The sequence below is a fragment of the Gymnoscopelus microlampas genome, assembly GCF_963454915.1.
Source record: "Gymnoscopelus microlampas genome assembly, chromosome: 20".
In the NCBI taxonomy this organism is placed as follows: Eukaryota; Metazoa; Chordata; class Actinopteri; order Myctophiformes; family Myctophidae; genus Gymnoscopelus; species Gymnoscopelus microlampas.
Window position 1 is genome coordinate 11294042 of NC_139957.1, and position 19137 is coordinate 11313178.

At 43.8% G+C, this 19137-nt stretch overlaps 1 protein-coding gene across 3 annotated transcripts in view; it reads left to right on the forward strand.

The window, feature by feature from the left end:
* The window catches only part of col12a1a (collagen, type XII, alpha 1a), a 93671-nt gene that overhangs the window by 54729 nt on the left and 19805 nt on the right, over nt 1-19137 (forward strand). For all 3 annotated transcript variants that reach the window (XM_084045300.1, XM_084045301.1, XM_084045302.1), the window contains 17 exons: nt 124-266; nt 3626-3755; nt 4552-4694; nt 5336-5465; nt 6778-6897; nt 7664-7810; nt 8362-8478; nt 9160-9312; nt 9939-10013; nt 10679-10818; nt 11099-11222; nt 11773-11916; nt 12394-12558; nt 12918-12956; nt 13506-13644; nt 15750-15892; nt 16334-16443. In XM_084045300.1, the coding sequence (XP_083901426.1) occupies nt 124-266; nt 3626-3755; nt 4552-4694; nt 5336-5465; nt 6778-6897; nt 7664-7810; nt 8362-8478; nt 9160-9312; nt 9939-10013; nt 10679-10818; nt 11099-11222; nt 11773-11916; nt 12394-12558; nt 12918-12956; nt 13506-13644; nt 15750-15892; nt 16334-16443 (2162 nt within the window). The remainder of the gene's footprint in view (nt 1-123; nt 267-3625; nt 3756-4551; nt 4695-5335; nt 5466-6777; nt 6898-7663; nt 7811-8361; nt 8479-9159; nt 9313-9938; nt 10014-10678; nt 10819-11098; nt 11223-11772; nt 11917-12393; nt 12559-12917; nt 12957-13505; nt 13645-15749; nt 15893-16333; nt 16444-19137) is intronic.

A 19137-nucleotide genomic window follows, 5' to 3' on the forward strand; every position in this document is an offset into this window, starting at 1 on the left:
ACAGTATCTGGCAACACTGCCCACGCTAACCTTTTTTGCTTCCTCATCTTTTCACTTTTCTGCCCCATTCCATGCCATCTCATTATCTCCCCCTCCCCCCGAATCCTAAATCTCCCTCCCCAGTGGAGCGGACCCCCGTGAGTAACATCCAGGTGTTCAACCCCACCACCAACACCCTGAACGTGCGCTGGGAGGCCGCCACGGGCCCAGTCCAGAATTACCGGGTGGTCTACTCCCCTGTGACCGGCACCAGGCCCGCTGAATCGGTGAGTTCACCCATATCCTCATTATGGAGAACAGAGGGGCAAACGGGGTCTTGGGTCATCAGTTATCTCTTCATTTACACACACACACACACACACACACACACACACACACACACACACACACACACACACACACACACACACACACACACACACACACACACACACACACACGCACACACCAAACCCACATCCCCTCTTGGGGTTGTAGGCTGTGATCCCAGGTCAAGCCCTTAAGGGTATAAATCAGGTTAAACCAACACAGTGTTACAATACATTTGTTTGAGTCTTTTTTTGAACAATGGGAATGGAATCTTTTTACCCCCTCTCTGATAAGAATGAGATTAAGATATAAGAATAAGATAAGAAGGAGTAACAGCCTGATCTTCAAATAGAGCACGCGAGTGTGTTTTGTACGTGTTGCGTGCATTCTCGTATGTGCAGTTAATGTCAGTTTGAATTATTGTAAGTAATAACAAACTGCAGAATAGTTCAAACGTTTGAGCTTGTTAAAGTGGTGATTAATTAAATGGCTGGTATCACTCACTGCACCGACTTCACATGGGGATGGAATCTGAGGGGGCTTTAGTGCATCCATAAACATCATATGAATGGTGTACAGTACTTGCCCGTCGCAGGCAAACCAACTGGCTCCGCGGTTCTGCCAGCAAATATTGCACCAATCAAGCTTGTCACTTTATTGGGAGTCAAAGAAACATTACAGCTTCATGGAGTGATGCAGTTTCCATTTTATTGATAGAGAGAAGGGGCACTCTCACTCGCTCTCCAATGGTTTGTTGAACATTTATAGCGGCTTAGGCGATTTCCACGGCCGGAGCCAGAGATACGCGTCACCGGCAATGTGGCCTTTGTCGGGCAGCGCCGTCAAATTTAACACCATTCTGAGATTTGGAGCGTGCATTACCAGCTTAACCCTTTAAAACCGGGAACGCATCTGTGTGTCATTTTAAGATTTCCTTGGCTATATAAAAATAGCAGATATACAAGCTCATAGCGCGGTAGTAGATCTGCTATTTTTTTTAAAAATCGTGAAAATGTCTGCAAATCTTTAGTTTGAATATATATATACTTTTTTGAAGCGAAAGTTTTTAACTCAAATCTTTGCTTCTGGGGATTTTACAAATGTCTTCTAAATCCTAACAGTTTTTTTTCCTAATTTTCTTTTTCCTTTTTTTTTTTGCTTATGTTGCAATATTATCAATGGTTTTCAAACTTTTTTCATGTCAAGGACCCCCAAAATAATATGTATTTGTCTGCGGACCCTAAAACTATTTTTTTCCAGGGAAAAATAGCAGATCTATGAGCTTGTATATCTGCTATTTTTGAATAGCCAAAGAAATCTTCAAATGACACACAGATGCGTTCCCTTCCCGGCCTTAAAGGTTTAACTGTGCAGCATGTACTGTAATATCGGCTTGGTTTTTACCCCCATAACAGAGGAATATTACTGCACATACAGTAAAGTTTTGATTATACTGTACGAGTCCAGAGGCATTGGTGGAAAGTGGGGGCCATATAGTGAGTGATGTAATACAGGACTCGAGGCTTTAAGAGAATTCAAGGACTTTGTAGTTTCACTGGCACGCAGCGTGCCAGCGAAGGGTGCACACCGTCAAATCCTGAGTGTTATGTGACTCTGAAGAGTGTACAAATGGAACCAAATGGACCCGCAAGTTACATTAACATGAAGGGTTTTACCGTGTAGAGAGGTCAGCAGGGAGAGGCCAGCTGGATGTATCTGACATCAAACACACTATGCTTGCACGCTGTGTTTGAGAGAGTTTCAAGTCAGGATTTTGCAGTGCACTTATTCGTGGATCAGTGGGATTTCTCTCTTAAGTAAAAGTAGCAATACCACCATGTAGAAATACTCTGTAAAAGGCCTATGTTCAAAATGTTACTTAAACAAGTACAAAAAGTATTGGCATCAAAATATACTTAAAGTACCAAAAGTAAAAGTACTAAAATCTTTGAAAATAGCCGATCTACAAGCTTGTAGATCGGCTATTTTCAAATAGCCTATGTATAATATAGGGCTCAAGTGGTTAATGTGGGTTTTATAATATAATAATTTACATCTGCAAAGTAACTAGTAACTAAAGTTTTCAAATAATTGTAGTGAAGTAAAAGTACAATATTTGCCTCTGAGTAGAAGTATTGAAAATTGGAAATGCTCCAGTCAAGTAAAAGTACCTCAAAACTTTACTTAAATACAGTACGCAAATGTACTTAGTTACTCTCCCCCAATGACACACACACACACACACACACACACACACACACACACACACAGAGAGGTATGGCACCAGCAGGGAGAGCCCCAGGGGAGCGCTGACCTCATGGGGTCTATATAGCCCGCGCTAAACCCACAGATGGGAGAGCGCGAGGTTTGGAACAGGAGGCCGCCCGTCACCACTGTAATCAGCTGTCACCGCTGTTTTTCGACCGTGTTATTATACAGGCACCCGTGTCCAACGGGACCCCCGCCCCACCCCGCCCCCCCCCACATGAAAGGCAGCGCCCCAACCCCTTCTCCCTTTCACTTCTCGGTGCTGACAACACAAAGTGGTCGTTGAGTGAGTGGGAGCTATTAGAGGGCGTGTGCCGACACAAACAGCTGTCGGAGAGGGAGGGGAAAGCGTGTCGGTGTGTTGTGTTTTGTGTGTGTGTGTGTGTATGTGTGTGTGTGTGGTGTTGGTTCTCAAAGTGGGGTCCGAGGACCCCCAGGGGTCCTTAGGGGGGTGTTCCAGATGGTCCCCAGCTAAATGTGTTAATATGCCGTCACAATAATCTTAACCACTTTGACCTTTTCTACTTTGGCCATTCAAAAATAGCAGATATACAAGCTCATAGCGCGGCACAGAGTGCCGCGCTATGAGCTTGTATATCTGCTATTTTTGAAAAATCGTGACAATTTGTGCAAATCTTTGAATGTAATATTCTTTTAAGCGAACATTTGTAGCTCCAACCTTTGCTTCTGGGGGTCCCTGGAACAAAATATTTTGACATGGGGGTCCGCGGCCAATATCATTTTGGGGGTCCTTGACATGAAAAGGTTTGAGAACCACTGATGTGACCCGTGTTTGTTCACTCCGCTGCCTATACCGGTCCGCCGGTCATCAAATTATTGGCTCAGGAATGCGGCAAAACAAAACAATATCCTTGAATTCCAGTCTCAATGGGGTGAAAAAAAGTATTTTTTTGGGTGAACTATCCCTTTAAGACTTATTTTTCAATACTATTCTTACAAAGTAAGTCTGCATCCACGTCACTGCATTGACGTAGATCACTGTTTACTTGATGTTTAACCCTGGGTATGTTGTATGTATGGCTACTAGGTCGTAGTCCCAGGCACCCAAACCACAGCCTTCCTGCAGCAGCTGATTCCAGACACCCCCTACAATGTTGGGGTGGTGGCCCTGTACCCCGACGGAGAGGGTCCCGCCATCAGCGACGAAGGCAAAACACGTAAGAACTACTTTATTCATCCACGTGTGTGTCCGTCAAAGCTTTTTGTTCCGTTTTACCCAGCTCGACCCATTAAGACCGGGATTTCTGTGTCACTTTAGATTTCTTTGGCTATTCAAAATAACAGATCTACAAAGCTCGTAGCGCGGCACCGAGTGCCGCGCTATGAGCTTGTAGATCTGCTATTTATTTTTTTTATTGTGAAAAAAACGCCTCAGTGGACACAGCCCCTCAGAGCAGGAGAAAATCATCTAAGATGGTCAACCTCCTTATGTATCGAGCTAGGAACGCTGATCTTACCTCATATAACTTTTTCGGTGATGAAAGAAATGTACTACTCTAAATGACTCTCCTCTAGTGGTTTTTGGTTTGCAATCCTACATGTTGACTGTTCAGTCACTCCCACTTGAAATAACCAAAATAAAACCCCAGATCAGCATGTCAATGCTATGCAGTGGCGGATGCAGAACGTATCTACTGACTGGACCTGGAAAAATCTGTTGTTTTAGCTTGGATGTTATAATGACCAGTGGATGATGTCATTATGACACTTTTTCTCACCGTCTTATTTGCAGTGGTGGAAAAAGTACTCAAATGTTTTACTTAATTAAAGTTTTCAAATAATTGTAGTGGAGTAAAAGTACAATATTTGCCTCTGAGACGTAGTGGGCTAGAAGTAAAAGTACTGAGTAAATGTACTTAGTTACTTTCCACCACTGCTTATTTGGCTTAGCCGTCCAACTAGGCTCTTATCCATGTTGACGACCCTTTAAATGTTGATCTCCCCCTCACCCAGTCCCCCGCAGTGGCCCTAGGAACCTGCGTGTGTACGACCCCACCACCAGCACTCTGTCGGTGACCTGGGAACACGCCGACGGTCCCGTGACGCAGTACAAGATCACCTACGCCCAGACCACCGGAGACCCCATCGAGGAACATGTAAGCAGCCATGCTACTGCAGCACCATAAGTGTCCATGATCGTTTGAACGAGAGGTGACATTCGGTCCTTCTTTTTTGAGTGGTACATAATATTTAAATGTTATATATTTCTATTCATGAATAGATTCGAGATTCAAGATTTGTCCTATTACAACTCATCTACGAGTAGACGAGAGGAGGATTCTTTGGTTTTGGTTCCTCAACGTTGTAGCAGCAATAACGACAATAACAAATACATAATTAGGAATAACAATTTGTCTCTGTCGGGTGGAAACCTCATATGTCCAAAACTGTTATTTTTCAGGATTCAAATTCAAAAACATCAAAAGTAGCAGATCTACAAGCTCGAAACGCGTCGCTTCGCGCCGCGTTTCGAGCTTGCCGATCTGATACTTTTGCTACTTCTGTGTGACGCTTTAGTATGATCAAGTAGGGCGTCTATTTATGAAAAAACTCAAAAAAATATGGAGATAAGAGCCCGACAGCAACTAATAGTAAGTAGAAGATAAAGAATGTATGTACATTACTCCTCGCACACTTTGAGGCACTTGAAGGTGCTGTGTTCATAGTGTCCTACTTCTGATATCATCCATATCATATAAGTGCTCAATGGGTGAAACGTCTTGGTGTGCCCTCACAGACCACAGTGCAAGGGAACAGAAACAGCGCCGTGCTGCAGAACCTCGATCCAGACACGCCCTACACCATCCGAGTGACCGCCATCTACGCTGATGGACCAGGAGGAGAACTGGAAGGAGATGGACACACCTGTAGGTTACACGCACACACACACACACACACACACACACACACACACACACACACACACACACACACACACACACACACACACACACACACACACACACACAGTGGAGCAGAACATCCATGCCAGCTGCTTTTTAACACGTGTTTTGCTGAGGCTAATTGTATGGTGAAAGCAATAAAGTTGATGTGTGGAGAGAACAGTTAAGGAAAGAAATATGTAGGAACACACACACACACATCCACATGGAGGAATGCTCAGCAGAAAATCTGAATTGACTGAACTGCTGATTATGATCCTGGACGGATGAAACAATAGGGAAATTCTTGACTCGGCCTGAAGGCCAACATTACCTAGAGCCCGTGCCAGGGAATTCTGGACTGGCAGTCCTCCAGTGGGGGAGATTTCACACTCGTAAATACGCCCAGTGTCCTTACTGATTTCCCCTTACGAATCAAAGAGAATATTTCTGCCTTATACCGTGCAATAACATAGAGCTTGCACAGTGGCTTTTGGTCGTCCCCATTTTCTCTGACGTGATACTTTTCTGTACTGATTTTGATCACACTTTAACTACTTTCAACCTGACCTGTTTTGGGCATTCAAAAGTCTACACGGTCAGCGTCACAGTCGTGAGCTTTTAGATCTGCATTTTTCACTATTTGTCATTAGGCCTGACCTCGATTAGTCGACTAGTCGACCAATCGATCGAGGGAGTCTGATTTCTTCTCTTTTTTTTGCATTATTCGGCTGAGAGATTGGCCTAATTTGTTATATTAATTAACTAATAGTTTGCCAAAAATAGGATATATATCATGATTTATTGGGAGAAACCAAGCAAGTATATGTTAAATCAGACATTAAGCACCCCTACAGCCCAAATGGAATGTTCCTCTATTGCATAACATTTTTGCATGATTCGACTGAGAGATTGGCAGTCGAATCACACTAAGACTGCCAATCTCAGTCGAATCATGCATTTCCCCCCCCCCAAACAAATGGTAATATATATTTTCTTCTTTTTTTTTGTTGCATTATTCGACTACCAGTCGACTATAGGCAACATTTGGCCAATCAGATTCGACTATAGAAATCCTTAGTCAGGGACAGACCTATTTGTCATACAACAGAGTTTAGAGGGGCTTTAAGTGATGAAGATAAATAACTCATGATCCCAAAGTGATTCACGTCAGGCATGCCCCTGTGTGATAAAAAGTCCCAATGGCTGGCAGTTCATTAAAATGTAATGAACGTGCACACCGGTTCCATGCAAGCCTGTTTTTTGACTGTTCTTTTTGTATGCTCCTTTCAAACAGTGGGCATGCTGGGTCCACAAAACCTGCGTGTGTCTGACGAATGGTACACCCGCTTCAGGGTGTCCTGGGACGCCGCCCCCTCCAGAGTCACCGGATACAAGCTGGTCTACCAACCTGAAGGTACGCATGTTTTCCTATCATGTCTCTGCAGGAGATGGAGCTAGCACCACTTTGTTTGTTCCAGTTCTCGTAATTATCCAGGACTGCGTGTTCCCAACAAGTGAAGTGAACAATATACTCTCTTCACTGTGATCAGATGGTACAAGGATGGTTACAGTTACTTAACCCATTAAGACCGGGGACGCATCTGTGTCATTCTAAGCGTTCTTTAGCTATTCAAAAAATAGCAGATGTACAAGCTGCGCTATGAGCTTGTAGATCTGCTATTTTTGAATAATCGTGAACATTTTGTGCAAATAATTTGAATATTCTGGCGGGGGGGTCCCTGGAACAACATATTTTGAGATGGAGGGGGGAGTCCGCGGCCAAATATATATCATTTTGGGGGTCCCAAAATGATATGTTTTTGCCCGCCAATCCCATCAAAAATACTTTGTTCCAGGGACCCCCCAGAAGCAAAGATTTGAGTAAAAAAAATGTGTTTGAAAAATATATATATTCAAAGATTTGCACAATGTTCAAGATTTTTCAAAAATAGCAGATCTACAAGCTCATAGGGCGGCACTCGGTGCCACGCTATGAGCTTGTATATCTGGTATTTTTGAATAGCCAAAGTATAAGATAATGGTTAAAGTGGTTAAAATCTAAAATGACACAGATGCTTTACGGGTCTTAATGGCTTAACAAAGGCTGCTTGTAGCTTTTGTGTTTATTCATCCCCCCCATTGAGTATTAATATTGTCTTATTTGTTGTGTGTCCTTTAAGGCTCAGATGAGTCCATGGAGGCGTTTGTTGGAGACGTCACCACCCATCAGCTGCACAACCTGAAGCCTGGCACCACGTATGACGTCAAGGTGCTGGCCCAGTACCCCTCCGGCCTGAGCGAACCGCTGATCGGACAAGGCACCACGCGTACGTAGATATAACCATCATTTCTCATTGGATTGTGTCAACAACTTGTAGATTGGCTGTTTTTGAAATTCTTTAGACAATTAAATAGGGCTTACAGTAAGTGGTTAATAGCTGCCACCAGTGTCAACCCCACACTCTGCTGAGTTAGCTTTGGCTTTCTACAATGTCATTAACAGTCACTGGGTCTTTTGTGGGACTACGTATTATAATAGTGAATGATGTATAAGTCAGTGGTTCTCAAAGTGGGGGGGGGGGGGGGTTCCAGGGAGTTCCCGGCTAAATGAGTTAACAATCATTGTTAACCACTTTATCAATTTAAACGTTGGATATTCAAAAAACAGCAGATACAAGCTCACAGTCCGTCAGTACTGTATGTGACGCGCTTGTACATATGCCATTTTGAAACCTTTTTTGTAATACTTTTTCATTTCTTCTGGGGGTCCCTGGCCTTTTCATATGGGGACCCACGGCCAAACACATATCAATTTTGGGTGTCCTTGACATGAACCACTGGTATACGTATGTGTGCTAAGTGTGAGTTTCTCTTTCAGTGTATCTGAACGTGACTGACCTGACCACGTACAACGTCGGCTACGACACCTTCTGCATCCGCTGGGCCCCGCACAGAGCTGCCACCTCCTACAGGCTCAAAGTCAACCCCTTTGACCGTAAGTATTGAACCCAGTGTTGTATTTTCAAGTAGCCGATGCCTATGTTTAAAATGCTCACGTGGCCCATAGTCGCTTCTTTTGGGCTTGTTTTCCTAGACCCGGTTGGTTGCTTGTTTCTCTCACAGAATCTGGCAACACTGATTGAACCATCACATACAAGCTTTGTAGTCCATCAATTCTGTTGCCTTGTTGTCTCTAGCCTTAGCCCCAGTGTGTGAAACTTTGAACTCGTATTTATCCAAACATGTTTTCATTTTTCTCATGTCGCGGATGTCTAGACCTTAATGTGAAAACCAGTTCACTGCATTCTCCCAAGAAAGCATGAAAGTAAATTGTTAAGTATAGCCACAAATAGCCCGAGCCTCATTTGAATTTTGGCGACCTGTGCATCTGTTTTTGTTTAACTGGCCTTTGCCTGAGAACTTTTAAATAAAAAGCAGGAGAGAGATAGGAAAAAGAAAATAATAACAGTGTATTGGAGTGGAGCAGGATGCGAATATGGTAGCCATTACAGAGAGAAAGAGAGCACTTAGGACCATTATGTGAGTGCCTGTCTGTTCGAGAACTGTTGAATAATTTGACGCGTTAACCTTGGAGTGTGTTGTTATATTCATCATTTACCCTTGTTTTCGTTTTTCCTCTTCTCATGTATCCTAACCCTCTCCTCTCCTCTCCCAGCCTCTAACAGTGGAGCTCAGGAGATCACCGTCAGGGGCTCCGAGAGTACTTACTGTTTTGACGGCCTGACCCCTGACGCCCTCTACAACGCCACCGTCTACACCCAGACCCCCAACCTGGAGGGGCCCGGAGTCAGTATCAAGGAGCGCACATGTAAGGAAAATCTCCGCTTCGTCTGTTGATGGATAGTGTTGCACAAAAATGTAATTATGTGGATGCACATGGGTCCACATGGGAATGGCATGGCTCCCATGTGGCCAGCCTGGTAGTCATCTATGAATTATCTATGATGTATGACTCCAAATTGTATTCATTTTATGATGGAAGTCAAAGGTTTCTGCCTCATCGGAGGCATCACCCTTTGACTTCCATCATAAAATTATTACATTAAATATTTCAAAAAGTATAAAATATCATGTGGAAAGAAAATGAGTGGAGGTGCTTCTGTGGCCTACTGACAGTCTGCACAAGACATTTGGTGCTGCTGATCAGCACCAAATATCTTCTTGCACAACGGTTTGCGAGATTAGACAGCTAGACTGCAGAGCCAGATTGTAAATAGACGCAAGATTCAAGGGCATGAATTATCTTGTAGCTCTTTACCTGACTTGAGATCATCACTGTGGTCATTTTTTGCATGATCAGACCAGTGGTTCTCAAAATGGTGTCGATTTTGACCTTCCCGTCGTTTTACCTTGCACAACAAAAATGATAAAAAACCACTGCACCAGACCACACTGCCTTCAGCTGTATGTTCATGTTTGTTTTTTGTGTTGCAGTGGTCAAACCCACTGAGGCCCCAACAGAGCCTCCTACACCACCTCCTCCAGCCACCATCCCTCCTGCCCTGGATGGTAAGATGCTGCAAGAAGCTAGCATGCTACATGTGCGCAGTGTTGGACAAGCTACTCAGTAATGATATTAGTTTACATACTGTATGACTTACAACCTGTTTAGCCAGCTCCTTCTAGAACTGAATCCACTTCATTGGAACAAGGATTAACCTCACAATTGGCCAATTAGAAACTCTAGTTGAATGACTGTTTTGGCGATTACAATAACTTACACTTCTTGTTACTGGAGAAAGTAAGTACTGTTACAGTAATATATTACTTGGGCACTGCCCAACACTGCATGTACGCATCGACCTGCCTCAAGAATCTGCCACATTAATGTACATGATCATAAACGTCTCTGTCGGGTGGAAACCTCATATGTCCAAAACTGTTACTTTTCAGGATTCAAATTCAAAAGTCGCAAAAGTTGCAGATCTACAAGCTTGAAACGCGTCGATCCGTGCCGCGTTTCGAGCCGCGTTTCGAGCTTGTGGATCTGCAACTTTTGATCTTTTGACTTTTGAGTATGATCAAGTAGGGCGTTCATTTACATCAACAAAAAAAAGTAACAATATTGAGATAAGAGGTTGCTGCCCGACAGCAACGAAATACAGGTGGGCTGGGCTTTTCAACCATCAGCCCAGACCCTTCGTTACTGAGCCAGTTGTTTTTGCTCACCTCAGTGTGCAAGGGCGCCAAGGCAGACTTGGTGTTCCTCATCGACGGTTCCTGGAGTATCGGAGATGACAGCTTCCTCAAGGTGATCCAGTTTGTCTTCAGCATGACCGGAGCCTTCGATGTCATCAGCAAAAATGGCATGCAGGTCAGTTCACACGTCTCGCTGGATAGTCATTCGGACAGTCTTTTTGGGGACATTTGTTGTTTTGTTTTGGAACATTGAACGTGGGAAACTAACAAACCTTTGAATGTATTATTTATGTCATTTATGCCGGAGTTTCATTCATAAGCCATCCTCATGCTCAGCTCTTCTTTTGTCAAGCCCTATTATTTTACTTTGTCGTACGATGGTGTCGTGCGGCGAAAATGCCATGCCCAAAATAGATTTGACGGCGGCTAATTAATCTCTCCTCTTCTGGTAACAGATTGCGTTTGTGCAGTACAGCGATGAGGCTAAGACTGAGTTCAAGCTGAACACCTACCATGACAAGGGCACAGTGCTGTCTGCTCTGCAGATGGTCCGGTACCGGGGAGGAAACACCAAGACAGGTACAGTACATAATAATAATACACTCTATTTATATAGCGGCGTCCCGCGGTGGGCATGAATCTCATCGCTTGCAGCTTTAACCCATTAAGACCCTTGAAAGCGTGAAAGTCATTTTAGATTTGAGTTAAAAAGCATTATTTTTTACTTTGGCTATTCAGAAATAGCAGATTTAAACGTTAAAAGAATATATACTCAAAGAGTTGCACCCATTTTCACTTTTCTTTTTTAAATGGCAGTTCTACAACCTCCAGAAGCAAAGATTTGAGTAAAAAAATGGCGCTTTCAAATTTAAAGCGATTTTTTTTTCTCAAATCTTTGCTTCTGGAGGTCCCTGGACCTAAATATGTTGAGATGGTGTTCCGCGGACAAATACATTTGGGGGGTCCTTTACATGAAACAGTCTGAGCACCACTGATATAGCAACATAAGTTTTTCACAAAACTAGAAGACATTAAGTAGAGTCAGCCTCAGGTCTTAATGGGTTAAGTAAGTAAGTATAAGAACTATATGCAGAAGAGTTTGGATTTGAATCCAGTGTCCTCTCTCTAGGCGTGGCGCTGAAGCACATCAATGAGAAGCTGTTCACGTCGGACGGCGGGATGAGGAGGAACGTGCCCAAAGTGCTGGTGGTGGTCACAGACGGACGCTCCCAGGACGAGACCAAGAAGAACGCTGAGAAACTGCAGCACCAAGGTACGTGGGATTTGTCCCCAAACAGAACAGTCTGAAAATTGGGGGGGAAATAGCTTAATTTCAATACAGAGTGCATTGATATTAAAAAGAAAATCTACTTTGTAATTTGTACTTTTGAATACTTTAAAAGCAAGTGCTCCAGTACTTTAACTCGAGTACAAATTGACCTGGGCAACTTTCACTTGTAGTTGAGTTATATTGACCAGGAGTATGATTCAAGTACAGGGGTTAATTACTTTGTCCACCACCGCTCCTTGGGGATGTTGTTCAATTGTTGTTATGTTTTGTTTTTATTATTTAGTAATTTGTATATAAATGCAACCGGGCTGTTTTGAATTAGTCAGACTCCCAAACCTAACTTTTTCTTGGCCACATCAAATGTGATAATGGAGCCATCTTTGGCTAACGGAAGCTGTCTTGTATCTGTGTGTGTGTGTGTGTGTGTCTGTTTGTTTGTGTGTGTACGTTGCCTCCTAGGCTACAGTGTGTTTGTAGTGGGTGTGGCAGACGTGGACACCACAGAGCTCAGAAACATCGGCAGCAAGCCCAGCGAGAGGCACGTTTTCGTGGTGGACGACTTTGAATCCTTCGACAAGATCCAGGATAACCTGATCACCTTCATCTGCGAAACGGCCACTTCCAGTAAGGAGATTAAAGCAAAGATTGACGCCACACTGAAGTGCTTAACAAACGTGAAGAGGAAATTAAGCAAAACCTAAAACCTTATACTCATATCCTCAGGGCAAATTTTTCTTTTAGTTATTCTTTGTAATTTGTGTTGTTTATTTTCATCCGTGTCCTTACTGTAACTATCAGCTTCCTTTGGATCTTTGAATAACTTGGAGTAGCTCTCTTTCCATGTCAAATCGCTTTGACCTCAATTTGCTGCCAAAGGAAGTGTGTTGAGAGAGATTAGTCACACTGACTATACACTCATGCACACACTCGCTGCTCACTTCTGTTTCACACACACATTACAACGTCTCTGCTCTCTTCTACAGCTTGCCCTCTGATCTACATGAACGGATTCACCACACCTGGTGAGTATACAACACAACCGTCCTGATCATATTTACTGCCCACCGTTTCACTTTGTCCCATCATAACGGTGTGTAATCTAAGGCAGCGGTTCTCAACCTGTGGTCCGGGGACCACCAGTGGTCCTTGAGGAGGTTCCAGGTGGTCCCCAGCTAAATGATGGAGAGTTGGTAACCAAATGGACCCTTATACTGTAGATCTTTAACTCTTGAAGAGTGTAAAATGAAACCAAATGGACCCTTACGGGTCCATTTGGTTTCTTTTTACGCTCTCAAGAGTTAAATTATTGTTAAACATCTGCATTACTTAATTGAATAATTGTTATTTTGATCAACGTGTGCCTGTCGTCTCTCCTATGGTACCAACATCAATACAGCATGGAATTGTGGACAAAATCTTATAAACGATAACAAAATATTCGAAGTTTTGGGTCTGAGAGGCAAAATCTCATCATACATCATGGCTCAAATACCTTATAAATAATGGACCTTGATATGAAAAGGGTTGAAAACCACTGATTTAAGGCCCTGTGTTGACTGTTTGACACCCAGGCTTCAGGATGCTGGATGCTTTCAACATCACGGACAGGACGTACGGCGGTTATAACGGCGTCTCCATGGAAACGGGCTCGTTCAACAGCTACATCGCCTACCGGCTGCACAAGAACTCCTTCATCAACCAGCCCACTAAGTAAGAGCCACGATTTCCTACATGCCGGTGTTGCCCGTCATAAATAGCTGATCTACAAGCTCGCTCGCACCGCATTGCATGCGTGTCGCAAGGCGACATTTTGTGATCTTGTACATTGGCTATTTTTTACCTGGTTTAAGGCTTAAATGAGCACTTCTCCCATCTTCTACCATGACATAATCGGTCCTCACCAGAGCCTTGCATTAGAGAGTTGCGCCAATGAGGGGGCAGAAACAGCGCCGGTCATGTGGTTTATGTAACTGGAAATAGTTACAAGGAGCCGCAGACTTCAATGCATTACATGAACTTCCGGTTTAGGGCTTTGTCACTATTCGCCGATAGATGACTATGTAGAAGACCTGGCCCAAAGAAGTGAACGCTAGTGTCAGAACTCTCTCTCTCTATGGGTCTGGTCCTCACTAATGCTCTATTTATAAGATAGCACCATTTTTGTCTATTCGCTCTGTGTCTCAGAGGTGGGCTGTGGACAGTTCAGAAACCTACCTACCTCATTTCAAAGAAGACAAAAAAAGGCTTCTATTTCAGTGGTAACTTACCAGGAAGAGTTTCCATTAGATTGGAATCCCCATCAATGATGTCACTGGTAGGCAGCTTTCTGAACTGAGATGCAGAGCGAGTAGATGGAAAGGGTGCCATCTTAAATGCCATTCACACCGAGCACCATTGTATTTTTTATAGTCGGTGTGAACTCTGCCATCCACTTTATATTCTATATTTTTGTAGTTATAGTTCTCCGTGTGAATGGCCCTTTGCAGTATAATGAGCATTAGTGAGGACCAACCATAAGAAGATTAAAAATGGGTGTTATAAGTGGTTAACACTCAGGAGCACGTGTGTACATGCATGCTTCATCATTTGATGATGTACTTGCTGGTTTCATATTCCTGCTCACTAATGTTGATGGATTTTTGTGCCTATCTGTGCACGAGTGTGGTTTTATGCCCATGTACTTGGCTCTCCATTCATAACCATGCGTGCCTCTCTTTTTATCTGCATGTTCCCAAGTCCTTGGCCTCTTCTCTTCCTCTTCTCTCGTGCACTATACTCTTGGCCAGCCCACCATCATTATTCATAATGATCTTCAGCGGCCTCCGCAACCTCCATCCCCAGTGCCCAGCGGCCTTAAACCCACACGCCAGCCAATGTTTGTTGTTGCAGCTTGTGGAGTATGAGGTGTTGGTGAGCAGAGAAAAAATGATTTGGAGAGTTAAACACTCCCCTGCCTGGGCGGCGGGGCCCAACCGTCTTAATGGGAGCAAAGGAATCGCCCCCGGGTCGAGCACTCTGGCTCTTTATACGGCCCCATTAAAATGCCCTTAGGCAATAGTTGAACCACTATTCAAGGATCTTTAGCATGCTTTGTTAATTTGTTTATAATGAGCGTAGTCGGTGTGCACGGCCTAACAATCATTGACTTAATGCTCAACAAATGGAAACACTTCGAGCCACGGCAGAGGAAGAGAGGGGACAGAAAATTCTTTCAGTATGCGGGTGATTTTTAACGAGGCCAAGGAAGAACTGGCAACCATTTACAGGTTCTACAGTCTACATCCTGTCAGGAAGGTTGAATAGTCTTACTGTTGCATTGCGAGCATTGTTGCATCTCTTCAGCACTAACTCACAAGGACTTTGAATGTGTCTTGTGCTGCAAACTGACTCATTGACAAGATCTGTATAACCGATTGTGACTCTTCGCCCCGCAACCGTAACGCAATCTTCATGTGTTTATGAAATACTTGAACTTATCCAAATGCTTAAAACATTCACAAATGTGTTTTGGGATTATGGGGAGGTGGCAGGGGAGCCTAGTAATTAGAAAAACGATCCCTGCCATATAGCCTTGATCTTTTCAATGGTCATGGGGTAACACGTTTTTTTGCGCATATCAACATGCGTACTGAAATAAGTAAAGGTTGCCAACAAAATGTCTAAAGAAACAAAGACAAAATCAACTGAAATCTGGACTCGCAGATCAGTGGCAGTAGAGAGCTCAGTGGTTATCGGTGTTGTTGCAAGCTCTGTGCTGTGTTTGTGTTTCTCTGACCCACTTCTGATCACGTGTACATGTTTGTGCTCGCCAACAGGGAAATCCATCCGGATGGTCTTCCCCCATCCTACACCATCATCCTGCTCTTCCGCCTCCTTCCTGACACGGCCACCGAAGCCTTTGATATCTGGCAGATTTCCGACAGCAGCAATAACCCCGAGGTCGGGGTCACCCTCAATCGTAAGTCCCCCCTCTCAATGTGGGCCTCAGCTGTCCCTGACCCAACATCTGCACAGCTGTTAAATGCTTCATTCCTCTTCGATCCCTTTCTGCCTCCCTCCATGGGTTTCTTTCTCGTCGTTGTATCCCCGTTTTGTTTAATCTTCAAGGCAAAATCTGAATTCAAACATTTTTATTGGACTGCTGTACATAGGACAGTCCCAAATGTGTGAAGAGTGATTCAGTTCACTACTTTGTTTTAGTTTTTATCTCGACCATTGTGCCTTTTATAAGCTGACTGAATGCACGTTTAGCGATCCCTCGCAATGGCCTCATTCCATCCTCGTCCTTGCTTTACATCTTGCCTCTGTGCACCGACATGTGTTCATCTATGCACACATTGCGTGCCACAGCATCATAACGTTCCTGTCAGGGACTCACCAGACACTTTCTTCTTTTCAGCTTCCAGCAAAACAGTCACGTTCTACAACAAGGACACGCGGGGAGAGATCCAGAGAGCCACGTTTAATGAGGAGCAAGTGAAGCGAGTTTTCCATGGGAGCTTCCACAAGGTAAACACCATGCACAAGTCCAATGGGAAGAATGCTGTCTGTGTCACATTGTGATATTATTCAAGCTTGGCAACTGTGAGACTGGGTGGTTTTTTACCCGAGGCGTACTGTATGTGATCTCATTCGTGAATGATCGGAGATGATCTGGCACTGTAGCTTGAGTGTTAGCAGATTCTGTTGAGACTTTGCGTGAATAATTTCAATACATCTGTGGTTATCTGCATTGATTATTCTTTTCAGATGTGTTTGAATATCATTTTGTTTCCGTGGCGTTGGTTTTTGATTACAATAGATAGTCTTGTGTTGGATTTGTATGCACCCCTTAAGGCAAAGATGCTCATCTTTGCGGAAAGAGGTCTTGGACACATTTAACCATATAGTAGTTGATGACCTTATGTGTGACATTCACGCCTCATTTACTCGGCCAAACTACCTTTTTTAAGGTGAAGACCTTACTAGAAGTCAGAGCCAAGACCGGGGTTCAAGGTATCTTGTTACCCCCATCACAATGATTCAAAGCTATCCATCTTTCAGCGGGAAAAGGGTCTGACGCCAAAGTATACATTAGTGCTTTTTACAATTTGGCGTTAAGCTTGGTTTTCTTAGACCAAAGGCAGTTAATATGATTCATGGGTCAGAAAGGCTATAAATATAGTTAGGAGAAGTTGAAGGGGGCGTCAGTGACCTTTAGAGACCTAGCACAATACAGTACTATTAGCCACAGAGGTCTCCCCACGTGCTGATTGGATGCTGATGTGATGGTGGCTGACTCTGAGCTCCAAACCGTTGTGTAGTAGTGGTGGATTGGATCAGCTTTTGTTTGGGTTTAACTTGTTTGCGGTAAATGCAGTCCAGTGCATTAGGAGTCTGGCCAGGTTGTTGGCAAACAGAATGAAACGTTCGCCTACTGTGTACAGTAAGTGCCTTGAGGTATTGTTTCAGGAATGAAAGCTTGACTGTAATTTTGCTCTCAATAAGCAGAATTTCCTTCTTTAAACCTGACTGTTTCTGACCTCAGAAATAGAATCCAGTTACGTTTTTTAAAGCTTAAGGAGAGCAGGTTTATGCTGTTGGCGTATGTCACCAAGTCTAAATAGAATTTACCATGACTGAATTGGGATATTTCTCTTTCCTGTCTCGGAAATGTAGTGAAACAATTGATTACATTTACAAATAAAGCCATTCATCACTGTGTCAAAACCTGTCATCTGTCAGGGTTCAATGTCAACATGTTTTTTTTGGTCACTGGCACTATCGGGCCAGGCGGTTGAACAGTAGCAGGCTGGAGGCTGCGATATTATTATTATGGAATAACTATGTTTGTTTTCTTTTGCCAACTTTTTTTCCTTTTCCCAGCACTGGCCCAAACGATCCAGTGAGCTCTGGAGTTTACTGTCGCGCCATGACTTTCTACTGGCCCTGTGTCGTCGGGGAAAGCATTATTATTGAACCATGTTTGAAAATTCACTGTTCGTTTATAATGATTTAGTCACATACCAGGTTTAACAGCCGTGATATACCGTTGTTTGTAAAGCGCCAGAGTCTCCCAGGGTCACAGCAGGGGGTTTAAAGGGGACATCAAACGCCTTCCCCTTCAACTCAAAGCAGCAGTGGATATAAAACATCCCCTGTTATGTTCCCCCAACTGGAGGGCGTGATGGATTGAACAATGAAAGAGTTTATTTTTATACCGACCCGGAATGGCCTTAAACAGCTAGATTCATCACAGAAACTAAAAAGGCACCAAAGGGCATGTGCAATTGCGATTCCGATTTTTCGTTCCCAGGAAGAACAATGTACCCTTATTTCGAAACAAAAGTTCAAAGTTTTCCTACTTCCAAGGTAATCAACGGATTGACCCTTATTTCTTTCCTTAACTAGGGTTTTAAACCCAACATCAAACATCGCCCACTTCCTTCCTGGTATTAGAGGGTACAGCTCTTGTCTCAGAGAACGCTTAGTGAAAAGCCAATGTGGGAGATAGATTGGCTTAGGAATCAGAGTGAACAGTTAATGTCTTTTCAATTCGACCACTACACGACTAATTAAAGGCTAACTTCATGAATGAGTGGGACCCTGGAAAATGCTGGGTTCAGGCTAGATGCGAGTGACATCACCAAAGTGACATCAACGCTGCTCTAGTTGGATGCCAGCCTGCTGTGTGTGTGTGTGTGTGTGTGTGTGTGTGTGTGTGTGTGTGTGTGTGTGTGTGTGTGTGTGTGTGTGTGTGTGTGTGTGTGTGTGTGTGTGTGTGTGTGTGTGTGTGTGTGTGTGTGTGTGTGTGTGTGTGTGTGTGTGTGTGTGTGTGTGTGTGTGTGTGCAGGGCTGACGCGTGTGTTTGTTTTGTTAAGACTGTGGCCGTGGAGGAGCCTCCAGTCTGAATGTACCCTGTGTGGCTGCGTTGTGGTGCGGTAGTTGCAGAGCGGTCTGTAGCGGTCTGCCTACCTGCTTATTTGCTGGTCAGCGATGCCGAGTGTCGTGCTGCTGCTGCTGTGTGTTTATGTGTTGTCAGTGGTTTCCCAACACTTATGTCCATGGTCGTTTACTTGAGTGACCCAAGTATCTGTGCTGAAACCTCAGAGTTGCGGTTTGACACAAACGACAGCTGAACTTAATGCCCGGAACAACCGTGAATCACAGAACAAACACACAAATGTTGACCCTCAGGTATTAGGGTTACTGCTTTTTGCAGTA